General features: G+C 42.3%; 1 protein-coding gene across 1 annotated transcript in view; it reads right to left on the reverse strand.

Annotated features, from left to right (window-relative positions):
* Positions 1–21734, reverse strand: part of ASTN2 (astrotactin 2) — a 481865-nt gene that overhangs the window by 324711 nt on the left and 135420 nt on the right. Inside the window, exon 3 of the mRNA XM_075260063.1 lies at positions 13729–14083. Coding sequence (XP_075116164.1) covers positions 13729–14083 — 355 coding nt within the window. The remainder of the gene's footprint in view (positions 1–13728; positions 14084–21734) is intronic.

Genomic DNA, 21734 nt, shown 5'->3' on the forward strand with positions numbered 1-21734 from the left:
TCGAAACTTTGCAACACTACAATCTGTGTAGAATATTACATAACTATGTAATATTGGTAGATAGCTACATATTGAACTCTGCTGTATACTTATTTGTGCATAATAAAGCGTCACTTGGAATCCACTACAAGTGAGCGCCGTGTACTTCTTATATTGATTGTTGGATTGGAGAATTCACCCACCGAGCACCACAACCCCTTGATAGTGCAACATCTCTGCTACTACCTATCTATAGGACAGGTCAGTATCAGATCGGCCACAGGGTGTTTCAGCTGCTGGATGTCGTATACTAGGTATATCATATTCAAGTGAATGAGAGCAGGGCTGCAGTTCCAGATGCCACTGCTACACTGAACAGACCGAATGCTGTATACAGTGTACAGAGCTCTGTAGTGGTGGTAAGAAGGTGCTTAGGTAAAGGTTCCTACTTTGCTAGTGTTCTTCATAGGTGTTTTCTATACCGTGTTTTTTATTACCTTCAGCTTCTTAACCTGTGCTGCCTGCCCTAACCTGTCTGTATACTTCACTCTGTAACTGTGTTGCCTGTATAGTCCATTATCTTGAGTCTTCAGTAGTTGATACCTTTTTAATGGCTAACTAATAATGATGGTAGGACGTTTCGAAGCTCTCGGCTTCTTCAGTTATATCTAAAAACAATTTCTGAAGGATATTTATGTACAAGAGGGACACATAGGAATAGAATTCTAGGAGGGAGGGTAGAAGAAGGTTATTGGTTATACAACTAAACAACTAAACAATTCATCAGTTTGTAATGTTCTTATCAGTTCACAGAGTGTGTTTATGGCTGACTGTCTCAGTTCAGTGATTTCTGTAGGATGCCATGAACCCATGTGAGAGATTCATCCCCTTCTCGAGAGTGTTAAACAAAGTCATAAACTTGTATTCTTAAATCTGTCTCTCTTTCCTGGATTTAAAATTCCCTCTAAAAACCAAAATTTTCATGTCATTGGTGATGATCTTCATTGCTGAAATGGTGACACAGGAAGGTCCATTCTTTGTTCTCTAATTGTATGATGATGTGAATTAATTCTTATTCTAAGCTTCTGACCAGTCCATTATCTGTATTCTTGACTCTGACCTCATAAGCTGCTATAAAGGAGTTTCAATGACCTTAAACTGCACGTCCATTGATTTTCATCTGACTGTACCAAGGTGGCGTTCATGGTGTTCCACCTGTCAGAAGAATCTTTGGACATCCCTCTCTCCCTATTGCATTCTGTCTCTTGTTACACTGTAAAATTCCTTTGTTCCTTATAGCATTTAGTATTTTTCCTTTCATTCCTGCCATCAGGAATTTGCACCCTCCCATCTAGAGGCTGAAAGAAACACCCAGGAGAGGTGAGTATAACTTTTAGTTATTTTTACTCACCTCCCCTGGGCACACTGCTACAGTTCGCTGAAGGATGTGCAGTAATATGTTTTTTTCAGCCGCTCTATCGGGACTATAGTGTAGGTCCTGGAGTCCAACATTACCACGGATGTATTGTGACCCCCCTGAAATTCGACACAGAACCCGACAAGGGATCACCACCCACAGTTTGGGAACCACTAATCTATGATAATGTGAGAGTAGAAACCAACAGAGATTGATATAGCATATGTAGGACTTCACTGTTTCTGTGTACTTATCAAAATGAAACAAAACCATCAACCATAATAACTGGACACGGGTGAGAAATTAGCTGAAGACCCTCTATGACAAGCTCCTCACTCTTAAGAAATTAGCTGCCGATATTCCTTTTCCTAATCTGGTTTGCGATTGTTGATTTTTTTTTATTCTATTTTCAGTACAAACAAGAAAACCGCAGAACATAACTTGGATAAATATGTTATTTCCGTAATCTTTAGTGAGTAAAAAATTAAAACGTATATAAAAATATGAACCTGTCCGTGTTAAATATAGTTGTTCCCCAGCCTGTATATAAAAGCATCTTCCCAAGATTGTATACACAGCAACAAACTGCAAACAAACAGACTGTACCATAAAAAGTTCACAAACATAACAGTATAAAATATTTATGCGGAACCATAGAAGTCAGGGAGAGATGCGAACAAAGAGATGCTGCGTACAGATCCGAAAGCTGCTATGTAAATGTATGCTGAAATCTTGCCTGGGGTTCTATTAAAGAGGACCTTTCATGTCCTCGGGCACACGCGGTTTTATATACCGCTAGAAAGCCGACAGTGCGCTGAATTCAGGGCTTTCCCATTATATGCCCCAGGGGAAGAGCTATCGGCACGGTTACCAAAAGCTCTTCACTGTCAGAAGGGCGTTTCTTACAGTCTAGTTGGGAACGCCCCTCCTGACAGTACTGTGTGTAGCGCTATACTGCGTTCCATACCATCCAGCGATGACGCTGAGCAGTGAGGAACGCCCCCCCTTCCCCTTCCTGACAGTACTTATCCATAGACTAATACTGGGGGGACGTTCTTCACTGCCTGCTGAGACACTGAGATGGGAAAACCCCAAATACTGCCAGAAAATCAAAAGTTGTCTGAAAGTGTAGTTACACTTTAGGCTTTAGATGGTGCGTCAAGTAAGCTCAGTTCACACGGGGCAAGAGGGGGCGGATTTTGGCGCGGAATCCACATCATAATCCGCCCCCTTACAATGGTGGTCTATGTAGACCGCTAGCATTCTTTTCCGCTGCCCTTTCTTCAGGCGGATTCCGCCTCGCGACAGTCCCCTCCGGACTAGGCCCATTCATTTGGGCCTAACCCGTAGCGGAAAGTCGCGACGGGATGCCGTGCACTGCACCGGCATCCCGTTGCGGCAGCCACAACAGAATATGCACACGCGGAAACTGCAAACTATACAATAAAGGTCTACACAATCAGCGCATATTATATACTGTATACCATCATTATCATATATGCTTAACTACTTACACTTAAAAATATCTCTAACACTTTCTTGAGGCGGCTTTATTCAGATGATCAAGTGAACGTCGTGTGATGAAAGTTAAAAATAAAACCCCTTGACTGTTTCCTCCAGCAATTCCTCCTACACAAGATATCATACTGTCCCACACTGTCAGTCAAGCAGCCTCCAGTCATATTACATAGACTAAAATATCTGATGACTGAGCAGAGTTATTAAAGCCGAGTGCATAGACAGTAGCCATGTGAATCACTAATATATATATAATATAATTTTTAATAAGTACCTATCAATTTAACAAACTTCTGACCAACTTTTGCAAACTGACTGCTGACTCCTTTGTTTCTACTCAGTTCTCTATGGAGACTTGAGAATGTAATATATGGATTCATAGAAACCCGTCAGAGTTTCAGGCTATGGCGTCTAATCTAGCCAACTAGGACCCTGCTTTGCACTAAGGGCTCATTTACACGGGGGAAGAGGGGGCGGATTTTGACGCCGGATCCACCTCAAAATCTGCCCCTTCACAATAGAGGTCTATGTAGACTGCTAGCGTCCTTTCTCCGCCTCGTGACACCAGCCTCCGGACTAGGCCCATTCATTTGCGGGAAGCGGAAGGCGCATTTTGGTCCTATTCTGACATGGCTTCCCGCGTCAAAATCAGGACCAAAATGCGCGGTCCCTAGCCCCGTGTGAACTCGCCCTAATAGTACCAAAATAGCTGGATCTTTCTTACCATTGGAGGAGATTTTATGGCTTGGCTTTATCCCCAGGTCGTGATGGAAACAAGAGAGGACACACACGAGCCACCACTTGTGGTGCACACCCACTTGTATGAAGAATAGGACAATATCTTTATTATCATATGACACCGAAAAAGACCATTAAAATTACATTAAAAAGTGAGGTGTAAATGTAATACATGCTAACCCTTAGGGACATCAATATGACAATGGCCAATTAAGGCAATTACATCCTCATGGCTGGAAAAATATCTAGAGAAGACTATAAGCAAGTCAATATCATAGCAGGCACATGATTATACAATGATAAAGATATTTAAAGAGGTTTTCCAATGTAATATTGATCCTATCCTTAGGAGGAGACATCAATAGATCTGCAAGGTGGGAACAACGTGGCTGTTGGTACTGCAGCGCTGTCCTATTGAAGTCTACGGGGCAGTGCAGCACTACTATACTACAGTCCTATGAAAAAGTTTGGGCACCCCTATTAATCTTAATCATTTTTAGTTCTAAATATTTTGGTGTTTGCAGCAGCCATTTCAGTTTGATATATCTAATAACTGATGGACACAGTAATATTTCAGGATTGAAATGAGGTTTATTGTACTAACAGAAAATGTGCAATATGCATTAAACCAAAATTTGACCGGTGCAAAAGTATGGGCACCTCAACAGAAAAGTGACATTAATATTTAGTAGCTCCTCCTTTTGCCTCTAGTCGCTTCCTGTAGCTTTTAATCAGTTCCTGGATCCTGGATGAAAGGATTTTGGACCATTCCTCTTTACAAAACAATTCAAGTTCAGTTGATGCATACTTGTGTTGATCCATCGTGCCTTCCACAATGATGAGCGCACCCAGATGGCTGATGACACGTGCCTTCTGCGATTGGTTATTTAATATTAACCTCAAAAGCAGGCGGTGGTCACATTAATATGACTGGACTGTGTACTTATTAAGATAGTCTTCCGACTTTAGTAAATTCCCATCAATTAAAAATTAAAAAGTGTGATTTTCAGAGATTCACTATCTGTATCATGCCTTGTACAGACCTATATATGTATATAACCTGGATATCTAAAAATATTTAACAGTCTAGAGGGTTCAGGTTTCAATTCCACATTCCTATTTACTTCCTTCCAGATTTGTAGCTAATGCTTGCAGCACTTTTTTCCAGTGCAGATGTGAACGTAGCTTTAGAGGAATATTCATGATTGTGTTAGCGTCGTGAATCAATATAGCAAGTAAACTGAGACATGTCAAAAGTTTAGATCAGTGATCTCAACCAATCGTAAAAACAAAAATTTAGAATCGCTCAGTGATTGGCCCCATTATTCCATAAAGACGGAAAATGTCTTTACTCGGACTGCAGATGTGTAGTGCTCTGACATTGGTTAGCCAAGGGCCAGTCCATTATGGGTCCCATAGACTTCAATAAAGTGACTCTATTTTCCCTGCATTGATCTACATGGAGAAGGCAATTGAATTGATATGTAAGCAAATGTGGGGGTCATGTCACTCCCATTCTTTATAGGTAAGAGTCAGAGATGGGACCCACAACTATTAAATATTGTACAGATGGGAATAACCCTTTAAATAAAGCTCCAGTGCCATCCGCGACAGTAAAAATATAGCTCCAGCATCCTGGCTACAAGGTTACAGAGAAAAAGTCAACTTTGAAACTGAAAAATAGCAAAAAATTTTTTTTAAAAAAAGGCAAAATACGATATATTTGACAATTGACATAGAAGACTATGTTTGAGGTATCTGGACCAATGAAGAATACGTTTGATATATGTACAAAGCAATTACAAAGCAATGTACAAATTAAAGGTTTCCTTTGGGCCAGTCGAGGAAAAGTAATGGCATCAAGCTGGTTGATGTCCACTGAGTAGGAGACTTACACAAATAGGATTATTACTAAGACTACCCCCCATTATTACAATATCAGGTCATACCTGGGTCGGACCTTCAGAACAACTACTAGAAACATAAGCTGAAGATTGATGCCAACTAAAACTTTATTCACATCAATAATGTGGTTTTCAATTGTAAGAGAAGCCACAACACTGTGCCAGATTCGTCACACAACTGGAGGCACCTATGAAACCCCTATGATTTATAATGGGGTTGTAACATCCTTGCCTTTCATACTTAAGCATCATCTTGCAGCCACAAAGAGTGTGTCCACTTATGTTCCCCTGCTCCTGGGCCTCTTGTTGTTTTTTTCTGGGTCATGGGCTTCCCATATACAGCCCACTAGTCCACTCACGGGTGCTTGCTATTAGCCTCTTTAGGGCGTACTTGCATATTACTGTTATTTTCTATTCTGACCTGGCTTTGATCTCTTGACTATTCTTCTGGATTCCGATTTTGTATCTAGTTGCCCATCTGGTTCTGACCCCTTGGCTGGTTTGACCTCTGGTTCTTGTTGTTTGTCTTGTCTGTGTTCTGTGTTTTTCACGTATAAGGGACTGTTGTCCAGTTGTCCACTACCGCTAGAGTAGTCGTGGCAAGTAAGAAGGGACACGGGGTGGGTCTAGCATTAGGGCTCACTGTTTCTGTCTTCTCCCTTTCCAAAAACAGCCATCCAAAACACACCTTTTAGGACCTCATTATAGTCAACACAATCCTTCGGGCTCCTTTTATATTTGTCATGGAGTGGATCCAGTTTTGTCTGTTGCACCAGTCCGCATACCGGCGGCGAGGAGTCAGCAGCTGCTGTGGAGCTGGCGAGTGCCCGGGGTTGAGCCAGGACCCAGGATTTGTCCAGTATAGTATAGTATAGTATCTCGGACAAATGGCGGGTCCCGACTCAGCCCCGGGCACTCGCTGGCTCCACAACACTGACATCCAGTGACAGTACGGCAGACCGTGGCCACAGCAGAGGGCCGTTCTCAGAGCTCTGCTGCGGACAAGGTCTGCCATACTGTCACTGGATGTCAGTGAAGCTTGGTTGTTGTTCATCGGGATAAGGTGAGCAAAGTGCGGGGTTGAACCAGGACCTGCTGTATGTCCGGGGATTCTAGTACTGTGTAGAACATGCAGCGGGTCTTGGCTCCACCCCACACTCGCCTACCAAACTTTCTCTTGTGTTCTCAAATGTACGATTCTAATCTACAACCCCATGCTTAACCCCGCCCCCCAACCACACCCCTTCCCTGCTCCATCCACACCCCTTCCCTGCTCCATCCACACCCCTTCCCGCCCCCACTGGGCCATAGAAAAATTGTCTTGCTGAAACTGGTCCCTGGTGGAAAAAAGATCGGGGACCACTGCTCTAATGAACCAGAATGAGACTTAATGGGATCCAACAGACATCACTTTGATTGATCTTAATGATAAACTGTGTACTTGTGTCTACTATCAGCAAGTTGTATTGCTTATGTAGAGTAAGATATTATTAGATTTTCATGGTCACAGGAGAGCCCTCTGTGGTTTTGTCACCCATGGTCTGTATACAGGGTTACTCCCAAGTAGGAATACTTGTATGCTTGGTGTGCATGTGTATGGGGGTGTTAGGACGAACAGCAGTTGGTCAAACAAAATATCAAAAGCATACGATCAGTATTGTATTGTGTGAACATCTCCCATGTCTTTGTTTGTCACCGGCTGTCACTATGACATCAGGCTTCTTTAGCCCGTGAGCAATAGGTAAATTAGAAGTCCAGACCCACCTCCCAAGACTGTGCGGAGATCTAATATGTTTTGAAGAGGAGAGATAAGCAGCAGGACTGAGCTGCACTGCTTTATGTCTTAATACTTTCCTATTAATCCCACTAGATCATTCTCTTTCTTACTGTTCTATCATAAACATTGCCCTTAGCTGAAGCTTGAGAGCCTGAGGGTCTGAATGTTATTCTGCGATGTTCTGGGAGATTTCTGAGCGTGCCTTAAAGTAATGCAGACTCTTCACTCCTGATAAGCCTTACTAATATTCCACATCTTATTTTTTGGGGGATAAAGCCTTCTCTGTTTGCCATACTGGTTGCAACTAAGCCTACATGCACACAAATGGTACATAGATGATACTCATGTGTTACCCGTGTCTACACAGACACAATGATTTGCTTCGGTAAGCCTGGGCTGCAATACGGACAGGTATAGGACCTGTACTAAATTTTGGGTATATATGGGGCACAGATCTGATCAGTGACTTCACCCAAAGGTATCTGAATATTATCCTGGATCCATTTCTGATTCCAGGCATGACTCCATCTACTGACTGTTAGAGAGTAGGGTTCCTACTAAGGTGGTGGACTGTGTTGGGGTTTGAGTTACGCTCAGTTTGCAGCCTGAGTGTAGGATTAGTGCAAGACTGAGTGAGTAGAGTGAATTAACTCCTGGCAGCTGAACCCACATCATGTGCTATGATGGTCCATATATAACATACTCTTATCAATACATAATAAAGCATTCATCTTGTCAAGTTTATGACATGCACTTTGCATGGACAATGCTGCTTGCTAGGCATGGAGACATCCAGTGGGAAATGTGCTGCTCGATGCAGGGAAACAACTCTTCCAGTATCTGGATTATTCTTTCAAGCATGGCCGTGCTTCAGCTAACACATATGGAAAGAGAGAGGGGGATAGAAGCAACGCTCTGCCCCATTGCCATTGGGGAGTGGAACAGAGAGATGTTTCGGGGCTTGTTTTGGTGCTGCTGCTTCTCAAACATTAACCCAGTGGGTCAAGAAAGACCATACTACCCTTGTCCATCATTGCTGCTCCATGGGTTCATGGTGGTGTGCACTTTGCTGCGCAGCAAAAATGGCATTGAGTTGCAAAATCCGTAATAGTACTGTGTAGGACCATTAATAAGAGTAGAAACATAACTTTCTGGTCACAAACTGATGAAGCAATGCAAAGATCATCACCTTGTTTTAGATATGCAACTCAGGCTTAAGTGTACAGTAAGTGGGCTCAGTTTTTCAGATTTGCATACAGACAGTTGTGATTCAAGCAGCACCTAAAAATGACTATGGGCAACGATTTAGAGGACATTCAGAGCACTTGTGGAAATCTGTAGGCAAATCTGGTGAATCAAGCCTGGTTAAATAGCAAGATTCTGGACTTCAGTTTCTAGACTGGATGGACTCGGAGGTTTAGGCGTCACCTCCTTTTTCTCCACTGCTTCCCGCGACTGTTAGTATTTGGTACAAACCAAGGTCCAATTCAATCAGGCCGGTTAGGGTTAGAGTTCATAGTTACTTATTGTACTTTGACCTCACAACAACAACATATGCCAAGGTGGAGAGTGTGTTACGTGTTGCCATCCACTGGATCTACATCAACTCAAAACATCTAGCATCAACCGACTCTGTACACAGGAGATGCCTGAAGGAGTTGCTGTAAGTTAAAGGGGTTTTCTGGGCAAAAGAAAATATTTTTTTTTATAAAAGGTGTGTTAGTGCTATCAATGGGATAGTAAGTGCAGCCGAATACCTTTAACAGTGTTTCGAGTGATTTCTGGCTTTCTCTGTTGTCCACTGCACTTGTTTACATGGGTAGCTTCCTGCTGACTTACTCAATAACTACCATGATGCATTGCAGTTCATTCTAATCCCCCCCAATACTTCCTCATAACCCACCCCGGTTTCCCTAGCTAGCCCACGGACTACAAGCCCTGTCTACCCACCTAATTACCTAATTCAGGAGCTGGCTCCTTGTGGAGGATGTGATGCCCAACAGAAGAAGAGGAAGTAAGCATTGGTGAGTGTGAGGGGACGGGGGGTAGGGAGAGGGAGAGAGGAGTACTGGTGGCCTCTCGTCTCCGGAAACGCTGAAACAGAACATCACTAGGGAATAAGAAAATGTGCCTGGGACGGTCACATGACGGCCCCAAGCATATGGGTAAATATACAGTACTGTTCAAAAGTTTGTGGTCACCCAAAAACTTTTGTGTTTTTCATGAAAACTCACACTTTTATTTATCAAATGAGTTGCACAATGAATAGAAAATATAGTAAGACATTGACAAGGTTAGAACTAATGATTTTTATTTGAAATAATAATTTTCTCCTTCAAACTTTGCTTTCGTCACAGAATGCTCCATTTGCAGCTATGACAACCTTGCAGACCTTTGGCATTCTAGCTGTTAGTTTGCTGAGGTCATCTGGAGACATTTCCCCCCATGCTTCCAGAAGCCCCTCTCACAAGTTGGATTGGCTTGATGGGCACTTTTTGCGTACCGTATGGTCAAGCTACTCCCAGAACAGCTCAATGGGGTTGAGATCTGGTGACTGCGCTGGCCACTCCATTACAGCTAGAATACCAGCTACCTGCTTCATCCCTAAATAGTTCTTGCATAATTTGGAGGTGGCTTTGGGTCATTGTCCTGTTGTAGGATGAAACTAGCTCCAATCAAGCGCTGTCCACAGGGTATGGCATGGTGCTGCAAAATGGAGTGATAGCCTTCCTTATTCAAAATCCCTTTTACCTTGTACAAATCTCCCAATTTACCAGCACCAAAGCATCCCCAGACCATCACATTACCTCCACCATGCTTGACAGATGGAGTCAGGCGTCTTCCAGCATCTTTTCAGTTGTTCTGCGTCTCACAAATGTTCTTCTGTGTGATCCAAACAGCTCAAACTTCGATTCGTCTGTCCATGGACACTTTTTTCCAATCTTCCTCTGTTCAATGTCTGTGTTCTTTTGGCCATATGTTTTCCTTTAATTAGCCAGTCTCAGATATGGCTTTTTCTTTGCCACTCTGCCCTGAAGCCCAGCATCCTGGAGTCGCCTCTTCACTGTAGACGTTGACCCTGGCGTTTTGCGGGTGCTATTTAATGAAGCTGCCAGTTGAGGTCCTGTAAGGCGTCGATTTATCAAACTAGAGACTCTAATGTACTTGTCTTGTTGCTCACTTGTGCAGCGGAGCCTCCCACTTCTCTTTCTACTCTGGTTAGGGCCTGTTTGTCCTCTGAAGGGAGTAGTACACACCGTTGTAGAAAATCTTCAGTTTCTTGGCAATTTCTCCCTTCATTTCTAAGAACAAGAATAGACTGTCGAGTTTCACATGAAAGTTTTCTTTTTCTGGCCATTTTGAGAGTTTAATCGAACCAACAAATGTAATGCTCCAGATTCTCAACTAGCTCAAAGGAAGGTCAGTTTTATAGCTTCTCTAACCAGCTGTGCTAAAAATACTTGCACAAGGGTTTTCTAAACATCCATTAGCCTTCTTACACAGTTAGCAAGCACAATGTACCATTAAAACACTGGTTGCTGGATGGTTGCTGGAAATGGACCTCTATACACCTATGTAGATATTGCATTAAAATCCAGATGTTTGCAGCTAGAATACTCATTTACCATATTAACAATGTATAGAGTGGATTTCTGATCCATTTTGTGTTATCTTCATTGAAAAAAAACTGCTTACCGTATTTTTCGGACTATAAGACGCACTTTTTTCCCCAAAAATTTGGGGGGAAAAGAAGGGTGCGTCTTATAGGCCGAATGTGGCGCCTGGCATCCGCTGTAATAGAGAGGCGGAAGCCGGCAAGTGATAGACGCCATTACAGGTGCCGGGGCCTGCGACATCGCTGCCCTGCCCTGCATGAAGCCAGCAGGAGTGATGCTGCTATTCCGCTCCTCCGTCCCCCCGCCGCTGGCTTCATGCGGGGCAGGGCAGCGATGTCTCAGGCCCCGGCGTCTATCCCTCCCCGGCATCCGCCTCTCTAGTACAGCGGATGCCGGGTCAGTATCAGCGGACCCTTCTCCCCCGGGGCCAGTCCCCACCGGCCCCGTACCTGTAAAGTTGCAGGCCGGCTCCTGCGTGGCGATATCGCAGGAGCCGACCTGTTCGGGTGACAGCCGGGAGCCTAATGAGGCTCCTGGGCCTGTCACTGCTGTATTAGTATTGCGGCTGGTCTCTATGACCAGCCGTAATACTAATAGACAGAATGTGCCATAGACGGCAATACAGTTGTATTGCCGTCTATGGGACTTGCGATCAAGTGACCGCAGGTTCAAGCCCCGGGGGGGGGGGAATAAAATATTTAAAAAAAAAAAAAAGCTTTAAAAATATATAATAAAAATATGAAATAAATAAAAGTTCTAAATCACCTCCTGCCCCTAGAATATATATATAAAAGTAGAAAATCATATATCATAAACCACCGTTTTTTTTTTTTCAATAAAAGGTGATCTAAGCAATAGATATTCCCCAAAATGGTATAACTAAAAAGTACTTCTGGCCCCGCAAAAAAAAACACTCTATGCATCCCCGTACAGCTGCAGGGTCACCTGTCAATGTGGCCTTGCAGCTGTTGCAAAACTACAACTCCCATATATTAAATATTTTACCAGTTTTTGCTTCAAATTTTTTTTTCCCTATTTTCCTCCTCTAAAACCTAGGTGCGTCTTATAGTCCGAAAAATACTGTATCTTTCAAAAATAAGGACATTTCTAAGTGACCCTAAACTTTTCTACATTTTTTTTAAGGGAGTAAATTAGAAGTTAGGCAGGGAAAGGGGGTTTAGCTAAGGGATAAAGTTTTAATTTATGCCGGACAAACCCTTTAAGTCTATAACTGCGTATCTACAAACGTGTATAAGCATGTGCGTGGGTGCTGTATAATATACGCTGTATCTGCCCTCACCCTGTATTTAGACACGGCAAAGTACCACTTGACACTGCACAATACGACTTTGATAGCCTTATATATAGATACCACACAGTTTTACTTCTATAGCTCTATATATAGACACTACTAAGTTTTACTTCTATAGCCCTATATTTAGGATCAGTAACAAAGGGATAGCGCAATCCAGAGTTCTATAAAAAAAAAAAAGGTTCCCCATCATTTCATGGGGAATACTAACATTGACTAACATAGGCCTGGAGACAAGTCCCCTTTAAAGGGATTCTACCATTAAACTACTTTTTTTTCTAATTACCACGTCGGAATAGCCTTAAGAAAGGCTATTCGTCTCCTACCTTTAGACGTGATCTCCGCCGCGCCGTTCCGTAGAAATACCGGTTTTAACCAGTATGCAAATGAGCTCTCCGCATCAATGAGGGCGGGCCCCAGGGCTGAAAGGCCGATGAGCACGTCCCCATTGCTGCCCAGAGCTCTTTCCTGTACCGCCTCCTTCCTCTGCAGCAACTCCGCCTCTTCTGGCTTCTCTTGCTCTTGTAGTTCTATACAGGAGCATAGAGAGACCACCCCAAAATGGCCGCCGGCCGGCTCCTGTATTGAACTGCAAGAGCGGCTACCCAAAAATGTCCGCCGGCCATTTTTGGGTAGCCGCTCTTGCAGTTCAATACAAGAGCCGGCCGGCAGCCATTTTGGGGTGGTCTCTCTATGCTCCTGTATAGAACTACAAGAGCAAGAGAAGCCAGAAGAGGCGGAGTTGCTGCAGAGGAAGGAGGCGGCACAAGAAAGAGCTCTGGGCAGCAATGGGGACGCGCTCATCGGTGTTTCAGCGCTGGACCCGCCCTCATTGCTGCGGAGAGCTCATTTGCATACCGGTTAAAACCGGTATTTCTACGGAACGGCACGGCGGAGAACACGTCTAAAGGTAGGAGACGAATAGCCTTTCTTAAGGCTATTCTGACGTGTTTATTAGAAAAAAAGGTAGTTTAATGGTAGAATCCCTTTAAGGGTTTATTCCTTTTCACAAACATTTGATAAAACTAGAACATGTGCAAAAAAAAAAAAAAAAGATAAATATGGGACCCAATCCCTATTTCCAGAACCTAGGACCCTAAAATATCATCCACTCTGGTGAAAATGGAAATATAACAACTCTTAATGGGAGCTACGTAGATACCGCCTTAGAAGTAACACTTACTGTATGGTATAGCTATCAATGTAAGTTAGAAGACATGATGTGATATCCAGACTTTATGGTAAACCAATACGCTCCCCCTCTACTCTGGCTGTAATCGTCCCTACCAACAAATGCTTGCAAGTATAGGGTTAAATAGTTTTCGAAATTCTAAATGGACCCCATTCCTGGCAATGCCTCTCACTATAAGCAGCATATTATCAGCATCAATATTTTCTTTTTGTATCTTTCTGCTTTTCATAAAATTATTTTCCCAAATTTCCAGAATTTAGAATTTGCCACTTACCTTTTTTTTGCATTTTTCTCTTCTCTTTTCTGTCTTGTGTCATTTGCTTTGTGTGATCCAGCTGATTCCCTCGCTCTGTACATCTGTGAGCTTCTTCCTCCTCACAATCATAATCATCTAAAATTGGGGTCTCTCGTATGGACATTCTCAGAACGGAGCTGTGAGGCTGCAACTTAGAAGACCTGAAGTCCCGAGATGGGGGTCCTAGCAGAACAGATGGGATGTAGTGAATCTCATGCGTGGCTTCAGTGCTGGCACTCTTCTGTGGAATTCTTCTCCGCTTGTGCCAGCGCCGCTGAGCAAACAATGCAACTGAGAAAATTAGCAGAAGTAAAAGCAGAGCGATCAGTCCTCCCTGCACAGAAAACAGACAACACGGGCGATAAACACATATGCAGGGAATGGAGTCTTCTATCAGTCAAATGCTTTACAAAAGTCAAGTACTCTACGTGAAATGTTACAAAAACTGCGCTAAAAGGAACGTACATACGTAAAATATTCTATCCTATATTCTATAAGAAAACTGCGCTAAAAGGAACGTACATACGTAAAATATTCTATCCTATATTCTATAGGAACACTATAGGAACTGGGATTATCAAATACGAAATATCACAAAGTCAGGCTGCACAATTCCCCTGTGACGCTAGGTTCACACTAGTGCTTGTCTCTCAGTCATTTGGGTCCACACGGGGACCGAAACCATTGAGAGCATGTCCGCTAAAAAAGCGGTTACTCACCGACACCTGCAGTCTCCATAATGGAGTCCACCCGTTATAATGAAACCGTCAGAGAAAAAAGTCCTCGGTACAGAATTTTTCTCTCCGCCAATTTTGGATGGAATCTGCGGTGGAGTCGCCTACGAAGATTCCAACACATGTGAACCTAGCGTTATACGGTATTTAGTAGGAACTTCTAAGCAACAGATGAGATGGTGATACGGCCATCTGTAACACACAAGTATACAAAATATCACAATACAAGAAAATCCGTAAAAGGGAGTCTTTGTGATCCAAAAAGACCACCCAAACCAATAACAGGCCTATGTAGGTGCCATATGTCATTAGGATCCATTTTGGCCAAAAACCAATGAGGCAGTTCAGGGAAAATGTGCAGTAAGTGATACTTGGCTGTAAATGTATCAACCCTGGTTACAGGAGAAATCATCAAAAAATAAAACATAAAACAAAAAAGATTAAAAAAAGAAGCCACCACCACACTCACATCACAGGTTGTGGCCCACCCCTTAGGACACAACAAAAATTGGCACCAACATAAAAATTTCAGTAGCAGAGCGGGGAAATGTGTTTAGTGGCACTTTGTGCTATTAAAAAAAACAAAAACATGAAAAATGTGAAAAAAAATGCAGATTTCCTTGAATGTATGGGGGAAAAAAAAACATGAAAAAGTTTCTGGTCTCGAACTAGGAAAGACGGGACGATTCTGAAATTTTTATAAACTATCAGCATCTTACAGGCTTAATAAATTTTTTTTAGAAAACTTCTTAAATGTTTTGAATTTTTTTTCATACTGTGCAGACTATTGTGTCCTACTCAGAGATACATCCATTGGAGAAGCTGATGGCTAGGTTTGTGCCCATATCTCTCAGTCAAGCACCCTATAATTTGTAAGGGGGCATTCACACGGGGTAACACGGCGCTGATAACTCGTGTAAGAATCAGCGCTGCAAAACCGAACCCCATTAACTTCAATGGGTTCCGTTTAACGGGAGTAACACATTGAAATCAATGGGAGGCTTTTTAACCCATATATTTCAATGTGTTACGCATGTTAAACGGAACTCATTGAAGTCAATGGGGTTCTGTTTTGCAGCGCTGATTCTTACGAGAGTTATTGTGCAAGAATCAGCGCCACGTTACCCCATGTGAATGCCCCCTAAGGGTGCATTCACACTGAGTAAACGCTAGCTTATTTTGTAGAGTAAAATTACACTTGTAAATTTTGCTATCCCATTGACTTCAATGACATTTTACAGGCGTATTTTTACAGGCGTATTTTTTACAGGCGTATTTTTTACAGGCGTATTTTTACACTTGTAAAAAAATATCATTGAAGTCAATGGGATAGCAAAATTTACAAGTGTAATTTTACTCTACAAAATAAGCTAGCGTTTACTCAGTGTGAATGCACCCTAAGATATCTGTAGATCTACAATGCAGTAATTGCACCCAAGATATAAATTGTTCCCCTGGCCCAAATGTCCTCACCAATTCTCATAGATATGCCCATTCAACACTCTAGAAGACATTGGCACGCTACATATATGATTCCTGTGTTATCCATTGGAAGCTGCATATCGAAAAAGAGGTTTCTGATATTAACTGCTGTAGAGCTCGAAGGAATGGAGCCCCATTGAGCCATATGTATAACAGATGATACCACAGTGGGCAAAAAAGAGGCGAGTACCTTATTGCCTCCTGCTTTAAAGCAGAAAAAGTTCTTAGAGATGAGTGAGTACTATTGGAAACTCCCCTTTTGAATAGCATGCACCCATAGGACGGAATGGACGCAGACGGCACGCAGGGGGTTAAGCGGCCGGCCACTGGCAAAGTCTGCGTGCCGGTCGCTTCCATTGATTCCTATGGGTGCGTGCTATTCGAAACGGCCGTTTCAAATAGTACTTGCTCATCTTCTTACGTCTAAGACATCACAGAAAATCTCTAAGGAAGTAATACCTCCCCAAAGAGTCAGACCCAGGGGGACTGAGGGGACTGATTACTCCAATGTAAGGCTAGCTTCATACTTCTGCTGTTTAGTGGCTTGTTATGATCCATTATGGAACCAGAACAACGGACTGAAAAAGTAATAAGTAACAGATACAAACAGCTCGCATTCTATCTGCATCCATCATCAATGACTTTGATGTTAAGAGCAAGACAGATTTTTATCTTGTTTCAACATTAAAAGGAGTGTCACCGCAACCAGCAACCCAACCAAGCAACGCAGGTAGGATATGGTCACCTGAATCGAACAATGTTTCCCCCTGTGAATCAGAGCCTCCGCTGTCAAGATATCATTGTATTTTGTCAATATGTAAATGAGTTCCTTGAAGCAACAAGGGAATTGCTGAGCACCTCTCTGGAGCAACACCCAAATTACTCCAAAGAATTAATCTGCAAAAAGCCAATAAACTGTTTGATTCTGGTGACCCTAACCTAATTCTCCATGGGACTAAGCTGATATGCTGGATGCTGTGTTCTGCTGACAGATAGCCTTAAACCCATTACTGACAGCCACCATACTATTACATGTCTTTAATAGAGATGAGCGAGTAGTATTCGATCGAGTAGGTATTCGATTGAATACTACGGTATTCGAAATACTCTTACTCGGCCGAATACCACGCGGTAAACGCAATAAAAATTCGATTCCCCTCCCACCTTCCCTGGCACTTTTTTTTACACCAATAACTATGCAGGGGAGGTGGGACAGGAATTAGGACAACGTAGGCATTAAAAAAAACCATATACAGTAGACATGAGCGAGTAGTGAAATATTCGAAAATTCGAAATTCAATTTGAGTAGACCTCAATATTCGACTATTTGATCCAATACCTACTCGATCGAATACTACTCGCTCATCTCTAGTCTTTAACATGGCAGAATGCTCGGATGATTGTGGGTATTAACCCTAAATATGCATGACCGAGGCATCTTCTTTCCATGTCAGTGACGATTGCTATTGCTAACACCATTAAAATAAAACCCATAAGAATGTGAAGCAAATACAGGATTTCTCTAATTCCACCCCATTCTGAATTATTTACAGTTTCCCAGTACATTGTATGAAATATTACATGATACTGTTACGTAGTACAATTTGTCCTGCAAAAATTAAGCCACCATATGTCTGAATAAAATAGAAAAAATAAAAAGTTCTGTTTTTTGCAAGGAGAAGATTAAAAAATTTAAAGGGATTCTACCATTAAACCCTTTTTTTTGTGGATAAGACGTCGGAATAGCCTTTAGAAAGGCTATTTGTCTCTTACCTTTAGACGTGGTCTCCGCTGCGCCGTTCCTTAGAAATACCAGTTTTTACCGGTATGAAAATGAGTTCTCTCGCGAGCTGCCCTTTCTTCAGGCAGAAGCCGTGACTTGCTGAGCCGTGGCTTCCGCCTGGCAGCCTCAACCTCCGGCGTCGGCCCATTCATTTGAGCCGACTCCGAGGTGGGGGAAGCCTCAACCACAACATCGTGGCAGGCAGGTTTTGACCATATTTTGACTAGGCTCCCCGAGTCAAAATATGGTCAAAATCCACCCCACCGCCCACCGTGTGAACGAGCCCTTAGTTTGGTTTTGTTCGTGATTAAATGTCTATGAAAATGTGGGAATGGGAGAAGGAGCAAGCTGGAGGGTTGGAGAAGGACACAAAACAGTCATTCGACAAGGAACTGTCCAAAATTTGAGGGAAGCTGCCAAAAACAGTATTTGCTTAAGCCAAACCACTTACTAGAAGTTAATCAATGATGTCCAAAAACGCCAAAAATGACTACTAAGAAGGAACCCAGGGGCTATTGGTTGCTGAATCGCTACGATGTGATGATTGTCAGGAAACAAAAGTAAACTAATTTATCCTGTTAAAGAAGGCGTTAGTACTATCCAGTATTACGTCACGGACTGTTTTCACTACATTTCACGCCACTTCACGGAGCTCGTTTGGCAGGGGGGGGGGAGGTCATACTTTGCCTGAATAGCATTTGTCATTCTATACAATGCCTAGGCACAATACGTAACGATTCTTCCATTTCATACATTGCCTATAAATGCAGAGCATTCCGTACAATACAGACATTCTATAGAATCCCTGCTTTTCATACATTGCCTGTAATATATACAGTACAACAGCTGGGAAGACAGAGACGATAATAAACCATCTTATATGGGATGTCTGGCTGTTGTAACAGATAACCGCCTGCTGTTGTAACCACATGACATCATACAGGTATACCCTTATATGGTTAGGAATGGGTTGCCCGTCAATGAGTCAATGAGTCAATGAGAGATCTGGAACAGGTAGATATATAGACACATATTTCTAAGAGCCTGTCACTGCTTTAGCAGCATACGCTACACTACAGCACATACAGCCTTCTATTACTTCTAAGCAAATTACAGAACAATGCATTACAATATATTACTCCATATTTCAGATGCTTTTAATGCTAATTTTTCTCTTATGGCTAATTGAAAGCCATACTACTTATCCTTTCAGATCCTAACCACTGAATTATCTTTTCACAGTAGGGGTCTGTCGGAAATCCTTTGTCTTTTTCAGCCTTAAGAGTTAACTAGATGACGTATGGTTTGTAGAAGTCATATTTTATAGGGAACCTGCTAGGTTGCAAATGCAGTACAGTCTGCAGGAAGTCTAATATAGAGACGGAAGAGACTGATGTATAGTTTGTAGGAAAAGATTCAGTATAAAACGACATTCACATGTGAGCCAGCGCAGAGCCATCAGAAATCGCCAGAGGAAAAACTGCTGCAAGGCCGACTCTTCTGTCTGGTGACTTCAGTTAAGAGTTATGGTCAGCGGGGTCCCTCCGGCTATGTTCGTGTCCATCATTTTGGGACGTGCTTTTATCCATTTTTCTATACTTCTGGTCCTCCGATGGATGAAATGAAGCTCAGATGTGAACATAGGTTCATTTGTTATTTAGAAATGTCATCCCCTGCTCATTATGGGTTTGTATAGTCATGCGGGTGGTCCTACAGGGAAAGATGTCAATCCCTATATAACACTATGCCACCTATATAACCACTAAATAAATAACTTACTAAAAAAACCTTATATTGCATTGTGATAAACTAATCCACAAGGATGGGGGAAAAGTTCTGAAACAGTATGGGATGCCGTGTGGCAGCAGGACAATGTCACTGGGAAAACTATTGATTTCGGGAAAGCTGGATAGGAGGTGGGCTGTCACCACAGAGATGTGCCTGGGTAGGGGAGTTGTGAAGAACTATGTATGTATTGTATTGTGTTATGAGTTGTATTTAGCTATGTTCTAGATTTTGTGTTGTGTGTAGCCGACATCCAGATTCCAGGTCAGTCTGGAAAAAGCGTACCTCCAGTTATACAACTTTTCGTAAATGAATTGTGCATTTAAATATTAAAATGTTATATATTATTAAGGAGATCTGTATCCAAATATACGTCTCCATATTCAACCTCACACAAACAACTCTATGGAGCAGGGAGGGGCTGCGTAGGAATTTCCTGCTGGCTTGTTAATTGATCTATTGCTTCCTTCTGTGCATTATCAGCTCCTTATCTACAACCTAGCAGTGTTAAAAAGCAAGGAACAACAGAGTATCAAATCAAAGAAGCTTTATTGGCACGTCAGAATAGATATTTGGCATTGCCAAAGCAAGTAAAGTGGGAGGGGAGAGTTGGGGTTGGGGGAGAATGGTGGGGTGATTTGGGGTATAATAGTCTTTGGGGTCTCGTCTTCCTCTTAGTTGGTGGCAGGTGGACACCTATTGGGCAGCGATCTCCACAGTGGACTCCTCTTCTCCCAGTAGGATGTAGAATTTCCTCTTCTCATCATCCAATCAGATTAATGCAAGTGGGAACAGCATTTACTTGAATGTCTTTTGTAATCCCACTCCTCTCTGTATAATCTAATATGTAGTAAAGTAACTGCCCGGAAAGTGGAGAAGAAAACAGATATCTTTAATAAGATATATTACAAAGTTTCCTCATGTTTATGACTAGAGGTACACCTTAAACACTGGACTTTCTGTATATTAAATCTTAACTTTAATAGGATTGTCCTTGGCTCTTAGTGACTGCCCAATTCTGAAGACAGTAAATATTGCTTAGCTTTGTTACCTTGTGTGGTTTGGGTATACTGGTGTCTTATCGACCGTAAAGTATCGGGTGAATGTGTAGGGGACGCTTCACTCCTGTGTAGTCTAATGTGATAGGTTCGTGTTGAAGGGAATATGGAAGTGGAGTTTCCCTTTTACGTTCATGTCCAAGAGTCAAACGTGTGTCTAATGAGTAAGGTGTATGGATACCCAACAGAATTGCTCGGCACCAAGACCGATCTGTGACATGCATACTGAATACTGAACTAAATCTGAATATTTCCATACTGAATTATAAATCAATCTACTCTGTTTCTTCCCTGTTCTATACCGTACTGTCTGCAGATGCCACGTTCAATGTAAAAAATCCCCTTTACTTTTTGTTTGTAACTCAATATTTCATACGTTTTATGTATTATTCTGAGAAATATTTAGCATTTTTCTAACATCAAAACATTGAAATTGTTACTTAATAGACATTCAGATTGGAAAAGAAATTACCCAAAGGATGTTTCTAAGAGTTTTGCTCGGTATGCGGTGTGCTTTACAAATATGGAAAGCAATAGATACTTTTTCAATTAACAATACATAATAATATATTCATTTAATAATATAATATTATTATATAATGGTTCATAAGTAGAGATGAGCGAACAGTAAAATGTTCTAGGTTCGATATTCGTTTTAAGTAGCCCCTCAATATTCGACTACTGGAATCAAATATCGAATCCTATTATACTCTATGGGGGGAAAATGCTCGTTTCAGGGGTAGGCAACGTTCGATCAAATTATACTTACCAAGTCCATGAGTGAGGGTCGGGCTGGATCCTCCAAGAAGTCTTCTCCGTGCAGCTTCCCCGCGGCATCTTCCGGCTCTGAATTCACTCTGCCAGGCATCAGGCCTGGGCACAGCCGACTGCGCATGCCCGCACTACAAGTGTACATGCGCAGTCGGCTCTGCCTAGGCCCGATGCCTGGCAGAGTGAATGAAGAGCCGGAAGACGCCGCGGGGAAGCTGCACGGAGAAGACTTCTAAAGGTAGGAGAAGAACCAGCATTGATTGGCCGACTGTATAGCATTCGGCCAATCAATGCTGGTTCTGCATCAAACTTTTACATTCGAACAGCGAGTGGTACTCGATTGAGTACGAGTATTTAGAATACCGTAGTATT

Source organism: Leptodactylus fuscus, chromosome 11, assembly GCF_031893055.1.
Source record: "Leptodactylus fuscus isolate aLepFus1 chromosome 11, aLepFus1.hap2, whole genome shotgun sequence".
NCBI lineage: Eukaryota > Metazoa > Chordata > Amphibia > Anura > Leptodactylidae > Leptodactylus > Leptodactylus fuscus.